Source organism: Mustela lutreola, chromosome 6 (assembly GCF_030435805.1).
Source record: "Mustela lutreola isolate mMusLut2 chromosome 6, mMusLut2.pri, whole genome shotgun sequence".
Classification (NCBI taxonomy): domain Eukaryota; kingdom Metazoa; phylum Chordata; class Mammalia; order Carnivora; family Mustelidae; genus Mustela; species Mustela lutreola.
This window is the reverse complement of record NC_081295.1, coordinates 112,701,416-112,725,776: the sequence shown is the minus strand read 5'-3', so window position 1 is coordinate 112,725,776 and position 24,361 is coordinate 112,701,416. Positions and strand designations below refer to the sequence as shown.

General features: G+C 35.8%; 1 protein-coding gene across 4 annotated transcripts in view; it reads right to left on the bottom strand.

Annotated features, from left to right (window-relative positions):
• The window catches only part of COL19A1 (collagen type XIX alpha 1 chain), a 323,109-nt gene that overhangs the window by 118,858 nt on the left and 179,890 nt on the right, over positions 1–24,361 (bottom strand). For all 4 annotated transcript variants that reach the window (XM_059178371.1, XM_059178370.1, XM_059178372.1 and 1 more), the window contains one exon: positions 22,200–22,253. In XM_059178371.1, the coding sequence (XP_059034354.1) occupies positions 22,200–22,253 (54 nt within the window). The remainder of the gene's footprint in view (positions 1–22,199; positions 22,254–24,361) is intronic.

The window sequence follows — 24,361 nt, the reverse complement described above, 5'->3', positions numbered from 1 at the left end:
AAAGACCAAAAGCCCTTATTGTTGGATTATGGTGGAGAAACCAACAGCTGGGGAAAAATGTATATATGTAAGTAGTTATGTCATTATCTTTTCCTTATATATAGTATTTTTATCTGATTATTTAAGTAAAATCATATCAAAGAAATAGGAGTTAAGTCCATTTGAAGGAGAGAACCCATGTAGACAGGGTCTATTTGATAGTGAGATCTCCAGAGTTAAAGAGAAAAACCCAATTGCTTGTGTTTGTGATTCTAAACATAAAATCACGTGGTAATGTTCATAGGTTCATTTAGCTATTTGGGCTCCTGAAGACAGAAGCCATTTTAATTTAAATCCTCCAGAAACATCAATAAGTAACTACAAAAGAACTAATGGTGTAAATGATCAAAACTATAGATTTGTTTACTACCTTAATGAGAAATGAACTGCCAGTGAAAAACACAAATGATTCAGAAAACAAAGTAAACACATAACCTTAGATCAATAATAAGCATTTGTACATTTATTACTTATTACTTACAGTGCTTACTATACAATGATTATTAGAAATTAAAGAGAAAATTAGATACAGATTCTAGCCTTGATGGGTTTATACTTGAGTATGAAAATATTTCTCTTCCCTCTGTATAAGGGTTTTTTTTTCCCCCCACACATAAATTAAAGTTGCATAAGAGATCCAAGGAAAGAGTATATAATTCACCATTATTTTCAAGATTTTGGAAGTTATGTGAAACCTGGATATAAATGGCTTTGGATTTGGATAGCGTTGCAATCTTTCTATTTTGGCATATTTTACATATGTAGCATACTTGGTTGTCCATGGTCATATTTTATATTATATAGAAAGGTATATATATTCAGTAAAGTTGACTATAGATTCGAACTCATATATTTATAACAAAAATGACTGATCATTGGCTTAACAACAATGATAGGATGGAAAGCAGTATGCATTGTTTGCGAAGCCAGAGACAGGATCTTTAGTACCTTCCCTTTTATTTATGAGCTAAGCAAACCTGACAAGTCATTTAATCTCTCAGCCTTAGCTGCATCCACCGTACAAGAATAAAAAGATACCTGCCCTCATGGAGATTACAGTCTACTACAGAGACAGATAGTAACAAAGTAAGTAAGTTTTAGTGTGGTCCATGGTGACAGATGCAACCAAAAAGAACACAGGAGAAGAGGTTAGGGAGCATCGTGAAGAAGTCAGAGCAGGCTGTGTTGCAAAGCTGACCTGTGAGCCAAGATCTCAAAGAGGTGAGGGAGCAGCTCAGTGGAAATCTGAGGGAAGGGACAACTACAAGGGCCGGAGGTGGAAATTTCAAGAACTGCAGAAAGCCAGTGAGGCAACTCTGGTGTGAGAGGAGAGAGGAGGTAGAATCTATGGGGCCTGTGGAGCAGAACCCTGCAGGCCACTGTAGGGAGTTCAGCTTTTACTCTGAGTAAGAGCCCCAGTTTGTCCTTTGTGAAGTCTGAATATTCATGGAATGAATAAGCCACAGGGATAAAAGGAACAGCACAGGAATGGAGTCGATGGTATTGTAATAGTGTTGTATGGTAACAGAAGGTAGCTCTACGGTGCTGGGTGCTGGGCACAGCACGACCTACAGAGTTGAGGAATCACCATGTTGTACGCCCGAACTAATGCAACACTGTGTGTCGACTATACTCAAATTTTAAAAAATCAAGTTAGAATTTTAATTTCATTTAAAGGCGAAGGTCAAATCTATGAATCTTACCTCCTTAGGCAAAATGTTTACATTTGAAAACTTCAGTGCCAACTCTGCCAGTCATCGAACCAATCCTTATCCATGCTCAAAGCAGAAAAGAACTAGGTAGCTGATGACACATATTACCACGATTTCTGTGGACATATCTTACCCATAAGTCAGCCATGGTGACATGGTAAATGCTAGCACATTCTACATAAGGTTCTGTTTTAGGCCAGTAGGTTGACCACAATACTAAGTTTTAAAGAGAGCATTTGGTATATAGTTTTCCTTCATATTTGCCAAGAATGTAATTGATCCATAAGCTCTACATCTGAATGTGTTCGATTACCTTCTCCATGCCCCCATACAGTTTAACCTCTCGGAAAGCTTGGAACCTTCTGCACTGAAGAATGGGTAGGCATTTATGGAAAACTCTGTTGTTGTAGAGCAGCCATAAAAAATATGTGAGGAGAGCATAGATATATTCCAATAAACTTTATCTACAATAACAGATGGTGGGTCAGATTTGGGCCAAGCATGGTCTGCTGACTCCCAGTCTATTGTTTTCATTGTTCTATCTTCAGTCTATAACAGTACCTGGCAAACAGTAGGTGCTCAATTAATCTTTGTTCTTATTTGGGGACTGAGCTAACAATTAAATTGGAATTACATGTAATTTGTTGAAAAGATACTGGACAAATGAAGAGCTTGCACTAATGAAAAAAAAAAAAAAAGAATGTGATCTCATTTATTACCATACTTTTAGACAAGGCTCAATACCCAAACTATAGGATTAATTATGTCTCAAAATTTCTTTAATCCTAAAGAAATCCTAGTGATGTTTTTATTTGTTTTATTTGTATTTCTGTTAATATTGTTGTGGGGGACATAAGATAAAATCCTCTTAAGTACTCTGAAATTATTTTGTTGAGAATTAAAAAAATGCAAATATATAAAAAGAGTAAAGTAACAAATGATCACTTTCCCCACAATATAGAATTAACAACTGGTAATATTTTATAATATTTTCTTCAAGACTTTTCAAAAATAAACAAAATGTTACAGATTAAATGGAAGCATTTTGGACCACCTCTAGTCCTGTTTCCCTCACGACTCTGAGGTGTAACTACTCTCATTAGTTTGATGTCTCATTAGTTTCTTGAGGTCCATGTATTCTTTAAAAAAAAAAACCATGCACAAATATGTGTATATATATATAAATATTAAAAAATAGTATCATATTTTGAAATTTGTGTAAATTACTTTTTGTATGTACCCCTTAACAATATTTTCGTACTAATTTTGTACTTTATCCTTGTTGGGAGTGTGTATGTGTGTATATGTCTGTGTGTAGATAATCTCTCCAAAGGAAAATATTTCCAAAGTAGCAAAATACAGAAGTACAAAAAGTACAAGACTATTTACTATAAGGCAAAGTCTAATTGTTTTTTTTTTTTTCAGGTTTTGTATATTGGGGTCTAATGTTGCTCAAGTCTTTCAGCCAAGAAAAGAACTAATGGCCCAAGGAATTCAGGAATTTAGCACCATTTTATTTTTCTCTGTTTGAAAAACTTCATCCTGTAAAATGTCAGTTCAGTTAGTAACATTTGGTAAGTGCTGTAATGGCATAACTCATTTGCAATATTTCCATTCATGCAGCTAAATTTTAAAACACCTAACTGGGGATCATAAGGACTTCCAGTTACCTAAAACATTAGTAGTATCTCTAATATCACAATAATGGCAAATATTTTGAAATGGAATTTAAAGTGTCATCTGAGTCAGCTGAGATTAAATCTGGGTCTACTGATCTGAAGTATCAGTTTCTTAGAGCTTTGAAACAGAGTATCTGTGTTCACTAAGCTAGATATATAGTGACCTTAAAAAGGCCTTTTGTCATATTTCATAATATCAAGGACTGGAAAGAGAAAGAATGAAGATCCTTATGAAACATTTGCAGTCCATAAAACATTTCAGAAAGTACTTTGTCAACCTGTGCTATAAATAGTTTAGTAGTGATGTGCTGCTGGACTGTACGCGTGTCTATATGGTGACAAAGAGAAGAACCTTCCAACACTCTTCTCTAATACATCTAGAAATACACACGTTTCGGAGAGAGCAAATTTTAGCAAAGTTTATTCAAATAGCACTTTATTAAATGGCAAGGTCCACCAGATGGCACTTCCGAGCTCCCACTGGATAGTGCTAACTGAATTTGATGACCCAGGAGACAGTTAGCTGATAGGGTACTTCTGTGCTAATGAGAAAAAGACACCTTTCCTCCTGGTGGCTGCCGCCAAACAAGGGGGCACACAGTTGACTGGTGGGGCACAGGCCAGATTTCAGTAGCCAAGCACCTGTTGACTAGTTGCACTTTTTCAGGGCAAATGTGTTAGGTGACAACTTCATAAATGTCTCTGGGATGCTAAAAGAACCACTAAATCTTTGCCATGGTTTTAATACTAATGGATTTCACTGTGCTCAAATACTTGGGAAATTACTACTATAAGTATGATATCACATTTAGCAGTTAAGGAACACCTGCCATGTGACAGGCCCTATCCCAGCTATGTTCCATATATGTTTTTTCTAATCATCACTTCAGACTAGGCATTGTTGGTGTCATTCCCACTGCAGAGCTCCGGCTCAGAGAGGAAAGATAGCATTGCCTGGGTCAGAGAATCAGGGCTTCTCCAGAAGTCTGCGTGACTCCAGAACTCATGATCTTGGAGGGTTTGCATTACTGATGTGATGGAGAGGTTAACACTTTATTAATGAAAATCTCAAGCAACCAGATCGCCACAGAATGTATGAACCAACCCATCAAGTGATGACTGGCCCTCCTTCCACTGGGATGGTGTGTGGGTTGCTTTGGCTACCGCCAAGGCCATTCTCTGGTAGGAGTACTTCACCTACCAGCAAGCATTCATGAGCACAAGTTGTAGGTCAGGGGAGAGAAGGAAAGTTGAGGGTGTCAATAAGGAAATAAATGGATACAGCCTCAGACAGAGAGGGGGCTGGGCAGAGACAAAGAGGCAGAGAAGCTTTTGTACCAGTGTCAGGTACAAAATCAGTGTCATTGGATGTCATGCATTTCCCACCACATTGGTTAAACTCTTTTGAATATTATGTTGTATTCTATTTCTTTTTTGAAAAGTCTTATTAGGACCTATTAAGCTGATTTCTGGCCTTCTAATGGATCATTGCACACAGTGTGAAAAACATGGCTATTATGGAACCAGAGCTTAGCAATAGATTTGTGTTAGAACTTAACTCTACCAATTTCTTGCTCTGTGACTCTTTAACTTGCTCTTTAAGTTCTTTAAGCCTCAGTGTCCTTTTCTGAAAAATGGAGATAATAATCCTTAACAGAGAAGGATGTTGTAACCAGGATAATAATATAGAATATACCATTATTTATATTGTATATATAATATTATATAAATATAATATAAGTATATAAATATATTATAAATATAATATAAATATATTATAAACATTATAGAAATATATTTATATTAAATATATTTAATATAAATATAATATGTTATATTTATATTATTGTAATATTACATATATAGAGATTATATGATATGATTGGTATAATCAAGCACCAACAACTGATAAGATGGTCCAAAATTCTCAGTTTTGTGATCAAGTCAGCTTTATCCATGTTAAAATTAGGCACGTTCATTTTACCTAAAGAAAACCAGTCAGCATGAACCTAAGCTCAGCTACCAAGTTAGTTATCCTATAGATCTTTACCTGGATACTTTTAACCATATCTTGTTTGCCTCTCCATGTACCCAAATGCAATACATAATTGCCTTTTTTGGGGCTCTAGAGGCTTTAACTCCTTTGTATAAGATGAATCCTCAGATCTTACAAGGTAAGTCAGACTATTGTTCACATTTTACCCATTCATTTCCTTTTATCTTCTTCACAAGGAGAAAACTGAACGAGTGAGAAAGGAGAGTCCTCCCTCCTCTTAGGATACTTTCCTAGAAATTCTATTTACAAAATAACTTTTAGCTCCTCTGCTTGTCTTGACCTGTAGTTAGATTCCAAATAAACTAACATAGGTAGCCAGGAATAAAGCAGAGCAGACAGTAAAATACATTAACCTGGCTGAGTGCACATTTCTCTTAATTATTACAAGGTTGAACTATTTTATATATTTAATTAGCAATACTTCAATAAAAGGAACTTTTTTGCTGGTGATACAATGTTTGTTACATTTTTAGCCTAAAGTCAGTGTAACTCACTAAATCAGTACTTCTCTAACTCTGTGGTGGTGGACTGGTTTTTAACGTTTACAATTTGTTATGGGTTGGTACTTTTATAAAATATAATAACACCAAATTACTAGAGAAAAATGAAATAAGGACATGTTTACTATTGGATTCAATAGACATAAAATAACACTTTAGTAAATATAATCTAACAAACTTAACAGAAGGAAAAAGAAAATAATTTATAAAACTGTACATACTGTTGCAAGTGTATATATGCTGATAAGAAGGATTCACAATTATGCTTGGAACTTTTAGTTCTTTGCAATTATGATGGAACAAAAGTTCTGAGAGAGATAGTGATCCCCATACTAAGTGCCTATAAACACTCTTTCAGACAAATGAACCTATCAATGAAACTATCATTGAAAGTTTTAGTATAGAAACTTTATACTAGGGGCACCTGGATGGCTCAGTCAGTTGAACGTCTCACTCTTAATTTCAGTTCAGGTCATAATCTCAGAGTCCTGCATTGGGCTCTGTGCTGGGCATGGGGTTGGCTTGAGATTCACTCTTTCCCTCTCCCTCTGCCCCTCCCCGCTAATAAAACCCCTTTATATTAAAGCTTCTTGTTTGTTAACATTTAACCTAAGTTGAATTGACAATGCTACTTGTAGGGCATAACTTATCTGCAGTGCTTCATTGTTTGGATTTACTGATATTCAGTACAGAAGTCAGTTTAACAGTGGTATGTTAATAAGAAGGAAATAAAAGATTCCAAACTTGCTTTAGCAAACTCAGGAGAATAATCTTTATAATTTTTATTAAAAAATGAAGTGATGCTGTTTTTTAAAAAATTCATCTTTAATCTTTCATCAGTAGCCAGTTCCAACAATCTACCCTATCCATTGACATTTAATTTACATTATTTTTCATTGAAAGAAATGAATATGGCATCCTGGAATTCTTTTATTTTTATTTTTATATTTTTATTTATTTGAGAGAGAAAGAGAGAGAGAGAGAGCACGAGAGTGGGGTGGGAAGGGGTGGGCGGGGGGAATCTTCAAGAAGACTCCCTTGCTGAACACGGAGCCTGATGTGGGTTCCAGGTCATGACCCATGAGATCATGACCCAAAAAACCCAAACCAACACTCAACTGACTGAGCTACCCAGGTGCCCCAGCATCCTGGAATGGTTATATACGCATCTTCTTTGTTTATGTATGTATTTTCTTCTGATGGAAAATAAAATTCAAAACATTCTATCAAATGTCAAAAATATTTGGTGATAATTTTCACTGATGTAGGAAATTGTCATTTATTTCTTCAAAAACAGTAGTAAAACTATGAGAATATACTGCAATAATCTGTAGAAACTTCAATTTTCCCTCTTCGGTTTTCTTCTGCTGTTGAAAAATACATTGCATTCTTCCTTCTCTTGGAAGGATAGATATTATTAAAAATATTAAAGATGGGTGAATAAGCGAGTCTGTCAAATTGTCCAAATTACATTTTTTTAAAAGGTGAGTAGAAACTGATTTCCTCTTTTTTTCTCACTTACCCTACCTCACAGTTCCTGGTAACCATCATTCTAGTCCTTTTCTATGTGTTCATAGAACACATAGATTTTAGATTTTAGATTTCACATATAAGTCATATCAGACAGTATTTGCCTTTCTCTGTCTGACTTACTGCACTTAGCATAATGTTCTCAAGGTCCATCCATGTTGTCCTAAATAGATTTCCTCCTTTCTCGTGGCTGACTAACATTTCATTGTATATATACACTATGTCTTTATCCATTCATTTGTTGATGGACACTTAGGTTGTTTCCATATCTTGGCAATTGTGAATAATGCAACAATGAGCATGGGAGTGTAGATACCTTTTTGATATACTGTTTTCATTTCCTTTGGATACATATGCACAGAAGTGGGACTGCTGGATAAAATGGTAGTTCTGTTTTAAGTTTTTTGAGGAACCTATGGTGGCTGCATCAATACACATTCCCACAAATAGTGCTTTTGAACTTACTTCTGTTCTGTGTATAAATGTTGCTTACACTTTGATGGATTCATTGCTACAGGAGCCAGTCCATCTCTGCAAATGACATGCTATGCTTTAATACTTCACCATCAATGAACTGAACTCACTATATGAATGATCATACTTCCTAATAAAACTAATGCCAATTCTTTTGATCTTTATTTCTTTGAAATTCCTTTCATGGTCAGCAGTTAGTTTATTTCTAATGAAAATATGTGTGTCGGGGTGCCTGGGTGGCTCAGTGGGTTAAGTCTCTGCCTTCGGCTTGGGTCATGATCTTGGGGTCCTAGGATCGAGCCCCCAATTGGGCTCTCTGCTCAGCAGGGAGCCTGCTTCTCCCTCTCTCTCTGCCTGTGTCTCTGCCTTCTTGTGATCTCCCTATCAAATTAAGAAAAAAAAATTAAAAAAAAATAGGAAATATGCGTGTAAATAACCCTGTGAAGCTTGTTTTGTCATTAGTTAGTTGGGGTTAAAAATAAATAATATAAATTCTAGTTCCCTAACTTAATTAAAACTCAAAATAATTAAAAATATTTTATAAAAATAAATGATTACATTTTCTCAGTTTTTTTTTTTTTAAAGATTTTATTTATTCATTTGACAGAAAGAGAGATCACAAGTAGGCAGAGAGGCAGGCAGAGAGAGAGGGAAGCAGGCTTCCCGCTGAGCAGACAGCCCGATGCGAGGCTTGATCCCAGGACCCTGAGATCATGACCCGAGCCGGAGGCAGAGGCCTCAACACACTGAGCCACCCAGGCGCCCCTTTTCTCAGTTTTTTTTTTTTTTTTTTTTTTTTTTTGGTGGATTACAGTTGATGAGTTAACCTTAAAATGTCGTATGTTTTGATGTGGCCCTATTGTTCGTGACTTGTAGGTAGCTGCTCTCCACGTGGTTTAACAACACACAACTCATTTATGGCCTATTGGATGAGTCCAATAATCACATGTTTAGAATATACAGCAATATTCAATTGTCATAGTTTCTAAACATGTATTTTCAATTTGTGTACTTATCATGGTGCCCTATCACCTTGTCTGAGCACCATACTTGAATAGCATTGTATTACAAAGCACCCACAGTTCATTAACTCCTATCTCTTTTAAGGGGACAAGCCTTTCAATTTTTCTATTCCTTTTAAATGCTTTTGGTTAGGTGAACAGTGTTCTAGGCTTTAAAAGAAAGCAAACACAGAGTTAGTTAGGAGGAAAATGCAGATAAGGTAGAGTCTATTTTTTCTGACCTTGTCCCCTTCTCCTGTTTCGTCTCCTATGGCGGACATGTTGTAGGCCCACCATCCATGACAGTCTTGTTTCATTGGTTGACCCTTCCCCATCTAATTAATCATCTATCTTAGTATTGGTTTAGCTCATTCTAATGTCTCCAGAAAGTGATGCTGCTGACAGAATCAAACTGAGGTTAATTGAGTAAAACAATTCTAAGTTACAGATTATTTTCCAAGAGTACCCTAATTTGATTTTTCAAGGGAAGTCTATAAGACTCTCAAAATCTGAACATGAATAGTAATAAGATTTGAGCAAGTTTCATAGATTTATCTTTGTAATCGTGTTATTGTTAGAAAATGTATCTAATTGTTGAAAATAATGTGGCAGAAAAAGAAAGCAAATTGTTTGTTTTTAAGAAAGCCCATTTTAGGTAATTAGATTTGAAATTAAATAGCAAGATATAAAGAAGGAGTATGGAGGTGGAGCACGAGAGGAGATGATTAGGAATGTTGTTAAATTTTAAGAACAAAAGATTAAAATGAAAGTGTCATCCCACGAAATGCTGTGGGGAATTTACCTATTTCATTCTTTGCTTCAGTTTTTTTATACTAGAAATTATCTAATGAAAGTACATTAGACACACTCAAGTCATGCAATTTTGACAAAATAAAAAAGAAAGGGAATAGTGTACCATTTTCAATATTAAATTAGAAGCATAGCTTCTTTTGAATTAGTAATTTTTATGCCATCCCTGTTTTACTTTGAAAAGGTTTTTATCTCTATGGCAACAACTGCAAAGAAATACACCACATTCATTTTCATCAGCTCCCAATGAAAATGATTTTAAGCCCTTAGTAAGTTAGCAGTATAGTCTATAAAAATTTATAACTATAACCCAAGGATTTATTGATAAAAAGACACAGACAAGACTACTTATATAGTAAATCAGTCCCTTGGCATTTCCTAGCTTGGGAATTATCCTTGATTAGCATGATTCAGAAATTTTGTATCATTTGAGAAAAAAAAAATTGGCAGTTTACAGAATGTGTATAGGGATATAAAAAGTGAAAAATTGGTGAAAGAAATAAAGATAAGAACAATTTAATTTTGGCAACATTTTAGTCTGACATCATTTACATTATACCAATAAAATAAAGTTTTCTGAGAAGTTGGAATTGTATTCTAGCAAAATGGCTTCCTAAAGCAAAGTAGATGAATTCAGACAACCGCTGATAATGGAAGGAAGCTCTTGTCAGACACCATGGGTAATTTACAGAGGAAAAGAGGCTCAGATAGAAAGGGTGAAGGAAATGCTTACATCTTCACCAGCTGCTTAAGAATCTAGCAAAACTCTGAAATGACAGTAACAGACATTTCTTCTCCAAATGTCCTGTCCCACGTCCACCTTTTTTGTTTTTTTTCCAGTTTGCCTCCAATGTCTCTGTTTCTGTATTTCTCACTGTTTTTTACTTTACTGAATGAGTCGGGCTTGTTGTTCATGAAAGCATAAAGAAGTAGCTATAAATTTTACTTGCCTGGAAACCACAGACAATCTTGAGAGCAATGTCACTTTTAAACAACAGAAGTTTTATTAAGTCATATCTTAGCTGAAAAAGTCTTTCTGTCTGAGATAAATACGCACGGTGCCTTGACTCCTACTCTGTCCCCGAAGGGAGCACTCATGCCCCACCTCTCTCCCAAAGCATCCTCACAGTCCAGGTGCTGACTCATGTGGACCCTCGCGCCTTGTCTTTTATTACTGTTTCATATACTGCTTACCACTGCGATTTGCTATTTGCTGACTTCCTTGCCCCCGTTTGTAAATGTGCTCAATTGCGAAACAAAACAAAATGACAACAAAAAACTTTTCCTTGACCTCTCCGAATGTGATCGTACACCATCTCTCTTTATACCTCGGCTTCTGAAAAGAAAAGTCCAATAGTTGCAAAGAATTTAGAAATAAGAGTACTGTATCATCTACTTATATTCTAAAAAGATAAATTTCCAACTTTTCTTAGAATTGTTGCATCACATTTATTTATCAATGGCCCTCCTCTCCCTTGAAAATTGAAATATAACATATTGCAAAGCTGAGGTGCTATAAAATTAAACTTGCTTTCAGAATTCTGTGCTACCACCCAAGGTAACTCAAAATAAGAAGTTTTACAAAGTCCGGGTCTTGTATTGTTTATTAGAAACATAATGCTGCCTTTTGAAGCCAGTAGGCCATAAAAATGTTTCATGTTCCAAATGTTTTGCATTTCTGAAAACTTATATGTCTAGATTTCCCAAACTGACTAATAGCTTGTAATTCATTCTTGGCTTTGGCAGCTACCTACGTATACACTCACTGTGTACCAAATGGATGAATAACTTTGTACTTGACATTTCCAGTGGTAAATGTACCAAATAGCTACTAACGTGTTCAGTGAGATGTTCTGAGTAACGATACTGAGGCAGGAATATTAGCATACTGTCACATCGGTGGAAAGTGCCTTCTCGTTTTCCATTCTCTTTAAGTGTTCCTCTGACTAAGTAGTTAATATTTATAAGATTCTTTCATAGAACACCTGTCGCCAGACTGCATTCAAAGTGCTCCTGGCTTAATCTCGGAACATACCTAGGGCTAAACTGATGAAACAGATAAATTTAGATTAGAATCTTGAATGGTTTGCCTGAAGTCACAAGTTAATCCAATCACACAGCTGGAGAAAGAACTGACTCCCACCGCCCCCCTTCCCCACTGGCCCGCCCATGCTTGTTCCCCACTGTGGGTGCAGGGTAAGCAGGGCAGGCACACAGAAGGTGCATGCTTTACAATGTGTGGACACTGCAAAAGGACCAACTGTTCTTATCTACATTTGTCCCTTATAATGTGTGGTCTTCAGGAGGAAAATGAGGGGCTTTGGTCAAATTCTCAGTATTTTCCATTTTAAAAACGAGAAAATCTGGGTTTTAGAATGGAACCACCAAACAGACAGTAAGGGGTTCCTATGATACATGATAGCTAAAGAGATGACTAGCCTGAAGGCTTAAAGAACTGCTGAATGCTTCTAGAACTCAGTTTCATTATTTGGGGGACTGGAATGACACTGTTCTTCCCTTTTGACTCTAAAATCTGACAACTGGATGTGCCTGAAATGGGCTCCCAGGCCCCTCCTCTGAGGGAGGTCGGTGCTTGTCTGGGCCTCGGGGACTATGTGTCTTGGTCCAAAGAGGGCACGGTAAGAAGATATGCTTCTCTCCCAGCAGAGGCCAGTTCCTGATAAAGCTATTCTGTTACAATACAAATGGTGTCATCTGACCCTTTATTTCAATGAGTAAGGACTTCAGCTCCTTGTAGTATAAGGACCCATGTAAGTATTACTGGAATAAACCGCTGGTTACTATCGCTTTTTCTTGTTACAGTCTTCCTAGGGCACTGTGCATCTTCTACTTCAAGGGCATCACAGAGACTCACTAATGAGAGTGAAGTTTACCACACCAGACCACAGGCACACCGCTATTAACTAGCTGTGATATTTATCGGAGCGGTGGCCTGTTCTCATAAAGTCTCGGCTACATCTCATCTCATCTTTCTTCACCTGATCCTAATTAGACTGAGCTAGAAGTTGCTAGAAGTTGCCTCCAATGTCTTCCTGTTCTTTCCCTTTCCTACCGGTTCGAGTGTGAGGCAACAGTAGAGGCCTCTTGTCCTTGCTGCACAACTACTCCTTTGTGAACATTCATTTGACATGAACATGTTATTAGCCTCTCTCCCTTCTTCTTGCCTCACTCTATTGCTTCAATAACTGAATTTGATGCTGCTATGGTGGACACCAAGTTAGAGGAAGCAGGAGCATCTGGGCGGCAGGACACTAGGAGAAAACCGTGAGGTTTTTCAGAAAAATGTTCAGATAAAACAGACTGGTGTCATTCCTTGAACTTCCTTTCCGAAGTCTCTGAAATTCTGATTCTGTATCTTAAGAAGCATCTAACTGAAAATATTAAAAAATCTCACAAACATTAAATCATGCCTTATTATATGCTGTGATAAGTCACATGCTTAATAATGAATCATATGTTATTGGGACTTCATCAGTTAGGACAAGCAGAGGAAATTAATATGGAAAGTAATGAATGATATACACTTTTGCTCTGGGAAATGTATCATAAAATAAAAGTAAGAAGATTACTATGCTTTATTTACATTCTATGCTGATTTCTCACTTAATTTCTGAAATAGGGTATAAAATGATGAAAGCATATAGATGACTTCATATTTACTTATTTATATACACTTATAATACCCAAAGCACATAAAAATGACTGAATAAAGTCAGAATACAAATTGCACGTGAGATATATAATGATACAGACACATAAGGTTTGAAGGCTTTATATTCCTAGTAGAAATGGTACTTCATACAAAAGGAACATAAATGCAAAATAAACCATTATATGATTTTTTATGTATACAAATTGTGGTATTTTTTTTCTCCCAAAGTGGCTATTTTAACTCAGTAAAAGTTGTCTCAATTATATAATACTGACCTTTTATAAATGTTAATTTTAATAGTCTTAAGGGTAAATTGGGGATAACTAGGTAATTCCAAATGGTAAATGAGTTTCTAGAAAGACAGCAAATAAAGACAAAGACAGCAGTATCAGGTATCAAAACAATAGTGAAGGCTCCCCAGTCTCCCAGTCTGCTATGGACCTCTGCAAATAGAAGTGCAGGGAGAAATGTAAATTTTATCATTTTTAATCCTCTGAGTTTAATGCTTGGTTTTGTACATTCAAGTAAGATGTTGCGAGAAAGTTGCTTCGCCCTTGGAACTTGAATAGGGTACACAATTTCCCAGATACCCATCTAGAAATATCATCCAGGATCAAAGATGGTATTTTTTGGAAACTCTTAAGGTAATCCTTAATGAGAAATCCTTAGAAAATTTCACAGGAAGTAAATGGAAAAAGATGTCCTCTGTATGCTAGGAAGTTTAAAACATGTGCAATAAACATGAACCATTATTTGCAGAATGCAGAACCTCTAAGATGTTATTTATAAGATGTATACTTACAGATTTATATATGGATTGAAGCAAAAAAAAAAAAAACATGTTTTTTTCCTATATTTATGTTCCACCTGGAACCAGAGTTAAAACTATTATTTAAAAAACTTGATGGGGGTGTGGGGCGCCTGGGTGGTTCAGTTGGTTAGGTCTCTGTCTTCGGCTTGCGTCATGATCTCAGGATCCTGCAATCAAGTACCACAACAGGCTCTTTGCTCAGCTCTCTCTGCTTCTTCTACCTCTCTCTCTGTGCACTCTCTCTCTCTCTCAAGTAAATTAATAAAATCTTAAAAAAAAAATTGTTGACTTTTCCCTTTCAGCAATACAAATTCTTGGTACAAGGATACAAGTAATAGCGTTAGTGAGTGAGCAGAATTATGGATACACTCACTGTGCATTTTAAAGGTCAGTGTCAGTTTTAATAATACATATAGTTAAGAAGTCTCATCTTCATGTGCAACTAGCCAAATTACTTCCTGAAGCTGAAAATTCATCATTATTCATCCTTTTCTCTATAAGGCTCCCCTTAAAATTCATGCCAATGTAAAATAATTTAATCCCAGCTACAGACAATTGTTAGTGGTTTCTACCAGGCCCTAAATTCATTTCATTGGAATGATGAGGTCATTCTATGGCTCTGAAATTAGCACTGTGGAATAAGCTATCCTAAAAAAAAAGATTTTTTTTAATCATAAAATTTCTGTTCAACTTCAAAATTACAATCAAGCAAGCAAAAAAAAAAAAAAAAAAATGTAAGAATGAGGTGTTATCTCGGTCCAACCAAACAAATTTGCATTTGGGGCAGTAAACTAGCTGACTCACCAGCAAAATGTTTTTTTTTTTCAGAGACCTAGAGTGATTTCCTTAAAAAGCCCATGGTAGTTTTATGCCAGCCTTAATACCACTCAGACATACACTTAATGTGATGAAAAAGGAAAATTCCAAGGTCACATTAAAATAGTAATTTTTTTATATTTTGGGAAAGTCTATTATGAATAATAGGAAACCCGGTAAGGAATCTATATCTTAGAGGGAATTTTATAAAAATTCCAGTTCTTTTGAGCTATTTCGTATAAACTTCTATGAACATGCTCAGCTGTCTGAAATACTCCACTTTTCACTAAGATACTTTTATGGGCTCCCATCCAGCTCCTGTCCTTACCCCTCCAATAGATTCCCTATTGCTGTCTCTCCTTCCTCAAAACTCACCCCCTAATTTACACCTTTCTTACAATTTTCCTTTCTAATGTTCTCCCAATTATTCAACTAAATTTGTCTTTCAGCTGGAACCTGTTCCAGCCACCTCTTCCTTTATTCAACATCTTTCCTCTGACTTTATTCCAAATTTTAATCCTGTTCAATCCTCTGTACATCCTGAAACACTCTTCTGTTGGCTTCTTGGCTCTTCAGTGTCCTGGTCCCTATTCTGGCCCTTCTCGGACCTCATCATGGGCTGAACATCCTCTTGGCCCCATGCTGTTCTCCCTTACTCCTCTCTGATATACTCCATCTGTGTCTTAGGGTCAATGCTAAACACAAGTTGAATTTTAAGAATTGTGTTAAGCTATAAAGGATGTGAGACTTAAAACTGTGCCAGCCAAATGTTTTACCTATAGAACTTTAAAAATATAAAGTAAAAGAAATTATATATACATATACATATGTGTATGTATATGTATGTGTGTGTGTGTGTGTGTGCGTATTTGACATATATGACAGAATCAAAGAAGAAAATCAGGACATTAAGAATAAAAACTATAAATCTTAGATACATATTGCCAAAAAACATTGTTGAGGTTAAGAGAAGCTTTTAAGTATGAGAAGCATACTGTAATGTATTTTATTAAATGAACACTTTATAATCCAAGATTTAGCCACTTAGAAGACAGTGAAAAGAATAATCAACTAATATAAATTTGAAACAGAAATTCAGTGTGGTTCTTGGAGAAAAATAGTGATCTTTTTGGGCTTATAGAAAACTGTACACAAAGGGCCAAAGAGAAAAAGGAAAAGAATTTATCATTCAGAATCTGTATGTTTAATAAAAATAACAATAGTAATATTAACATGTTTCTATAATGTTTGATGTTGTTCAAAGTATGTTTACATGTGACTCTACGTTTGTTTTTTTGTTTTTGTGACACTTCTGTTTGAAACTAACCATAATTTTGAGATATTGGTTTAACAGAAGCTATTATCTATTTAACCATTGAGGAAAATTAAGAAATCAATGATTTATTTAAAATTAAATGTTCTGCTTTTGGGGTGGCTCAGTGGTTTAAGCCTCTGCCTTCAGCTCAGGTCATGATCTCAGGGTCCTGGGATCGACCCTGCATCAGGCCCTGTGCTCAGCAGGGAACCTGCTTCTCCCACCCCCCCTGCCTGCCTCTTTGCCTCCTTGTGATCCCTGTCAAATAAATAAATAAATAAATAAATAAATAAATAAATAAATAAATCTTTAAAAAAAAAAGTTCTGCTTTCATTAAAGACATTTATGCCCAGAAGCGAGGTGTATAAGACTTTCCACATATTTTATATGTCATTTCGATTAACTTAATGATAGTCAATCAATTCCTTCTCAAACACCTGTAATCAAAATATAAGAGTTTTGTGACAAGATGTCAATAAAAAATAATTTTAAATTCATAGATTTTTCTTTTGTCTCCTATTGCATGCTTTAGTGAAATGGAAAAATTACTGATCTTAGCTTGCAGTATGTGTGTATGCATACACACACATATACATACAATTACATTAACATGCCTAAAAGAGCTGAGCGCTACCTAACTCTTGAGCAGAGAAGAAATGGTGGCAATAAGATGGACCTAACTACAGATATGTAAGAATGCTCATTTCTTAAATTAATTTGCTTCCCTATTCAATAGCTTATGAAGCAGAATATATCATGGATTGTATTTGGAAATAATAATTTGTAAATGTGGATAATGTCAATAATACCTGTTCCAGCTTCTTTCTTCAATAAATATGGCACTTGTGAAAGGAGGTAGTGATAATGACAAGCCATGACTAACATTATAAAATTCTTTTACAGTCTTTAGTTTCCAACACTGTAACTCTTGATAGAGGATAAAATGAAAGTAATATTATTGAGACTATGCATATTTATAAATGGAGTAAATTTGCATAAAGTAGTGGCTGAACTTTATAATTTGAATACATTCCTCCATAATTATCATGAAGAATACATAAGTTTAATTTATTCTTTAACCCACCTTCCTCTGTAATGCAAGCTTTGAGAGGGTACAATTTCAATTTGAAGCATTATTATTTTTAAAAAGCCTCATTTGAATATTTTTTTCATTTCAGCTAGTCTCTGACAAGGACTCTCATAATTATCTTACAAGCCAAATTAAGAAATGTGGGTGGGAAGGAGGTAGAGTTTAATGTATTTGTACATGATTTAATTATTCATGCCACAAGAACATCAGTGGTAATCAAGATGGCAGCCTTTGCTGGTGTTATGTGAAATTGTCAGTTTCTATTCTGTTCAGGATTTATTAAAGATTTACACAAAGACTTAGAGGAGAGGCTTATCAAATTTTAAGGTGACATAAAGCTGGGAGCTGTTTTAGTGGAAAAGCAAACTAATAGAATGATACTAGGGACTAAAACCCAGAAGATGAAATTTAACAGTGACAGGGATCAGTTCCTTCTCTGTGATTCAAAAAAGGCAACTGTGCAACAAGATGGATGAACATCTGACTTGGCAGAAGTTTTTGTTAAAATAAAAGAAAGAGAACATCAAATTGACTACATGTTATATAAGTCAAAAGTGTGATATCATTGTGCACTTAAAAATTTGTTAAAGAAATTTGTTAAGAGGTAGATTTCATGTCAAATATTCTTACCACACACACACAAACAATTCTGCCATAGGAGGGTTAATTCAGATATAATGCCCTCAATCTAGCCTCACCCACCTAGCTTTACAATTTCCACCTCAAACCACCTACGAAGTATAAGTTTTGGGGAATTGAAACTAAAAATCTGTTTTTTATTATTATGTTTTTCTATTTTTAGAATACAGTTGAATGAAACTGTATATATTTAAGGTATAAAACTTGATGATCTGATACACACTGTGAACTATTCATCATGATCAAGCCAATTAGTATACCCATGACCTCATACATAAATACTCTTTTCCCTTTTTTGTGGTAAAAAAACACTTAAGGTCTACCCTTTTAGTAAATTTCAAGTATACAATATTAATTATAATCTCATTGTTGTATATTACATCTCCAGAACTTATTTATCTTGAATATCTAAGTCTTTGTACACTTCGACCAACATCTCCCCATCCTCCTCATCTCAGCCCCTGGTAACCACCATTCTACCCTCTGTTTCTATGAATTTGAATTTTTTTTTTTAAAGATTTTATTATTTATTTGACAGAGAGAGATCACAGGCAGGCAGAGAGGCGGGCAGAGAGAGAGGAGGAAGCAGGCTCTCTGCTGAGCAGAGAGCTCGATGCGGGGCTCGATCCCAGGACCCTGAGATCATGACCTGAGCCGAAGGCAGCGGCTTAACCCACTGAGCCATCCAGGTGCCCCTGAATTTGGCATTTTTGGATGTAGACATATAAATGAGAACATGCAGTATTTGTCTTTCTGTGTCTGGCTTCATGAGCATTATGTCCTCCATGTTCATCCACGTTCTCACAAATGGCAGGATTTCCTTCTTTTTTAAGACTGAATAATACTTCATTGTGTGCATTTGTGTGTGTTTGTGGTAATCACATTTACTTTATTGATTCATCTGTCAATGCACATTTAAGTTGTTTGCATATCATGAGAATGCAGATATTTCCTTGAAATGCTCATTTAATTTCCTTTGGGAATATACCCATAAGTGAAATTGCTGGGTCATAAGGTAGTTCTATTGTAATTTTTTGAGAAAGCTCCATACTCTTTTCCACAGTGGCTGCACCAATTTATAATCCCACTAAGAGTGCACCAGGGTTCCCTTTTCCTCCTGTCCTCACCAACACTTGTTACCTTTTGTCTTTTTGATAACAGTGATTCTAATAGGTATGAGGTAACATCTCATTATGGCTTTGATTTGCATTCCCTAATGATTAGTGTTGTTTAGTACCATTCCATGTACCTGTTGGCCATTTGTAGGTCTTCTTTTGAGAAATGTCTATTCAGGTTTTTTGCCCATTTTTAAACTGGGGAATTAGGTGTTTGCTATTGAGTTTTTTACATGAGTTACTTATACATTCTGGATATTAACTAGGAGGTATATTTATACTCAGTTTCCAGGGAAGTAGAGTTATTAGAAGGAAAATGTCCTCTGGATGCAGAACATAAAAATTAATTCAGAAATATGGTCCTAGATGCAATTAGATACCTTGGCTATCATTGGGAGAAAACAGAAGAAGAAGCCTGGAAAGTAACTTCACAAGGTCTTTTCATCTGGTCCTCTGCCCACAGAGAGTTAATTGCTTAAGACAGACTCAAAAGCCTTAGGGCACCTGGGTGGCTCAGTTGTGGTTTTTTTTTTTTTTTTAATTAAATTTATTTATTTTCAGCATAACAGTACTCATTATTTTTTCACCACACCCAGTGCTCAATGCAATCCGTGCCCTCTGTAATACCCACCACCTGGTACCCCAAACTCCCATCCCCCACCGCCACTTCAAACTCCTCAGATTGTTTTTCAGAGTCCATAGTCTCTCATGATTCACCTCCCCTTCCAATTTCCCCCAACTCCCTTCTCTTCTCTAACTCCCCATGTCCTCCATGCTATTTGTTATGCTCCACAAATAAGTGAAACCATTCAGTTGTTAATTGTCTATTGCTGGCTCAGGTCATAATCCCAAGGTGCTAGGATGAGCCCCCAACGGGTTTCTTGCTCAGTGGGAAGCCTGCTTCTCCTTCCCCGACTCCCCTTGCTTGTGTTCCCTCTCTCCCTCTCTCCTCTCTCTGTCAAATAAATAAGTAAAATCTTAAAAAAAAAAAAAAAAAGACTCAAAAGCCTAAAGCTAGATTAGTAATTTTCTATTTTTCTGCCTGACACTACTTAAACTTTGATCAAGTGGATTAATGAACTCCTGAATAAAGGGGCTGGGGAGCCAAATGGGAAACTACAGTTGTACATACAGGCATTGGGAACAGAACTCAGATAGGACTGCTTTATAAATAATTTTAAAGTATCAGCATCATTCCACTTATTGGCAAAGTGTCCTCTCCAAGTTGCTTAAAAACCTCAGTTTCTGAATAAGGATGATAGTATTACGTATCTCACAGAGCTATTGTGAGAAATAAACAAAATGAAATAATAATGTGAAGCATTTAGCACATGATAGGAGGCTCATAAATCTTAGCTGTTATTCACAAACTTTTACTTTCCTTTCTTTTTTTTTTTTTTAAAGATTTTTTATTTATTTGACAGAGAGAGATACAGTGAGAGAGGAAACAACAAACAGGGGGCATGGGAGAGGGAGAAGCAGGCTTCCCACCCAGCAGGGCTCGATCCCAGGACTCTGGGATCACCATCTGAGTAGAAGGCAGATGCTTAACAATTGAGTCATCCAGGTGCCCTCCTTTTACTTTCTTAACCATCAAAACTTATTAAGCCCTTTTGTATTACTAAACTAGCTATCTGTAATAAAAAGTAAACATAGAATAGTTTTTAATTTTGATTTTTTTATCCAAATCAAATCTTAATTGTACTACCAAAAAATTAAAAAAAAAAAAACAAAGATAAAAGTTGCTGTAGTAGAAAAAGTTAGTTTAAAAAATACACAGAAGCACATCAGCTCAATCTTAAGCTCTAATAGAAGTATATTTTCTATAGTACAAGGGCATACTTGCCTTATTTTGCTCTGCCCTAAATAACATCACACACGTTCAGTCCCATTCCTGATACCGCCAGAAAGTCCATGAGTACTTTCTAGCATGCTGGGAGTCAGAAATCCATATAAGAGAATTAAGAGAAATGAGATTTTAACCTGATAAAAGATAAACTTTGGTAAAATATACCACTGGTTCCCAAATACTTGAAGGATTTTGATATATTTGAGGCAAAAGACTTATTTGCCAGAGGACAAAACTGGGAATAATAAACAAAAATGACTAAAAAAGAGATTTGGAGTTAATATCATAGGACAGTAAAAGAGAACATGGGATTTAGAATCAGAAGCCTCATATTCAAGTTCTGGCTCTTCTTTTTATTAGCTCTTTGACTTTAGGCAAATCACCTAAACCCTGAATCATACAATCTTCATCTATCAGGTAACAAAAGTTGATAACAATAATCATATGAGCAAGCACATAAAGTGTTTCAAGACATTAAAATGATTTGAAAATAGTAATAACAATAAGCCAAAAGAATGGAGTGACCCACTGCTGTTGAAGTGAAGCTTACCCATTATCACTGCAGGGGTTCCCTTTCCTGGGGAAAGCTAAGACTAACTACTGCAACTACAATTTATTCACTGACTACATATTTTATCTCAAAGGCAGAAAACTGCAGTGAAAGAAGCATTACAAAGCATCACTAATGTCAATAATTTAATTCAACTAAAGACTGTAGTTAATATCCACAATCTTTATAGAATTCATGTACAGGCAGGAACTCCACAAAGATATTCATCAACTTAACTCTGCAAAGATCAGCTTAACTCAAAACCCCAAAATAAGACCAGTGTGCCCTAGATCAAATTACGGTTAATTCATTTCGCCTAAACTGCATCTCTACATTTGTGCTGCCAATCTTGAAAGTTCATAGAGAACTTTCTGGATTGTAAAAGCTCTGTCAAAATCTCAACTCAGATTTCAGGCTTTGGATCATTAACCCTCTCCTCATGCCCATCTGGTTGTGTATTTTGGGTTTATTTTCATTAATGTTCAGAAATAAGTAAGCCTTTAGATAGTAATGCCTGCCAGTTGTTCCAAGTTTACTTACCCTTTGACCTTCTTTTCCAGGTGGACCCTGTGGGCCTTGTATCCCCACGGAACCCTGTGGGGGGTGGAAAGGATTCTTGTTAATAGACTGTTTCAAGTACATCTGCCTTTTGAAGAATGTTGTGAAAAGTAATACCTACTTTATTGATTAAACAAAACTTTTAGAGTGATCTGAGCTCTTCCACAGTTAAACTCTGTAATATATTGATGATAAATTGTCCCTCTGTGACTGGTTTTTCTTTGGAGCTAACTCCAGAAAAGAAAAAAAAACGTGATTCTAAACCAGGTGTGAGGCCAGTGTTCACTTCCAGACTCCAGACTTCCTTTCTGACTCTCCTATGGTCAGAACTATGTTTTACCAAACTACTATAAATAAGTAGTAACAATATTTGCAAACAAGAAAAAAAAAAAGGAAGATTCTTTCTGTAAATGAACCTACAAATACAGCCACATTTTTGGTTGAGAGTAGCTCTTCTAAAAACCCACTAAGAAAACACATGATTATGATGTTAGCTTCAATATATGTCTTCTCATAACACTTAATTGTTAATATCATAGACATTATTTAATACTTTCTCACAACAACATTATCAAAAGGCAGGAAAAAAATAAGCATTTTTTTTCAGATTATAAAAAAGGCCCAGGAAATTCCAGGTGCTGTTAATCTGTAAGTCAAGTCTCCTGATTGTCACAGTTACTTTTATACAGGACTTCTTACTCAAAATGAAACTCAAAATGATGGCATATTTTTTAAAAAAATTGTCAGTAGTTATTGTCTCTCTGAAAGTTTCTTCTTAGTTCTCCTGATGCTTTCTCCTTCCTTATTCAACATTTTAAACTTGGGTGTTTAGGCTCATTTTCTTCTCAGTCCTCATTCTCTTGCCATGATCTAATATACTGTGGACTTTGAATATTCTAGGCCAGTGATTCTAAGATTTCCAATGTAGGTACCCAACCACCTGCATGAGATATGTATTCCTCTAGGGCATCTGAAACTTAGCACATTAAACACTGACTTAGGACCCTCTCCTCCCAAACTGAATCCTCTTCCAGCATTCTCCAACTCAGTCAATTCACACAATATCCTGTTAGTGCTCATGTCAGAAATTTAGAACTCATCCCCCATACTTTCCATTCTCAAATCTCTCTTTCACATCCAGTTACCTAGTTTGGTTGGTCCATCTCCAAAGTATATTTGGAACCATCTATTTCTTTTCATTCCTAAGGCTCCAATCATTACTTCTTGCTTGCTCATCTGCTTCCTACTTGAACCAGACACCAACCTCTCGATTCTCCACATCATGCCAAACTGATCTTAAGAAAACCCAGCCTGATCATAATTCTGGACTTCAAGCTATATTACAAAGCTTTAATAATCAAGACAGTAGGATACTAGCCAAAAAAAAAAAAAAAAAAAAAAAAAAAACCACACCAAAAAACTAAAAACAAAAAAACGACCACAAAAACCCGGACACTGGTCAATGGAATAGAATAGAGAACCCAGAAATGGACCCTCAAACTCTATGGTCAACTAATCTTTGACATAGCAGGAAAGATTATCCACTGGAAAAAAGAGAGTCTCCTCAACAAACAGTGTTGGGAAAATTGGACAGTCACATGTAGAAGAATGAAACTGGACCTCTTATACCAGACACAAAAATAAATTCAAAATGGATGGAAGACCTCAATGTGAGATGAGAATATATCAAAATCCTACAGAAGAAGACAGGCAGCAACCTCTTTGATCTTGGCCACAGCAACCAGTTACCAGACACGCCTTCAGAGGCAAAGGAAACAAAAGCAAAAATGAACTATCAGGACTTCATCAAGATAAAAAACTTCTGCACAGCAAAGGAAACAATCAACAAAACTAAAAAGTAAGCTACAGAATGGAAGAAGATATTTGCAAATGACCTATCAGACAAAATGCTGCTACCCAAAATCTATAAAGAACTTATCAAACTCAACACCCAAAACCCAAAAAATCCAGTCAAGAAATGGGCATATGACAGGAATGGATATTTCTCTAAAGAAGAAATACAAATGACAGATGTGTGAGAAAATGTTAAAAATCACTTATCATCGGGGAAATACAAATCCAAAGCACAAAGAGATACCACTTCATGCCAGTCAGAATGGCTAAAATGAACAATTCAGGAAACA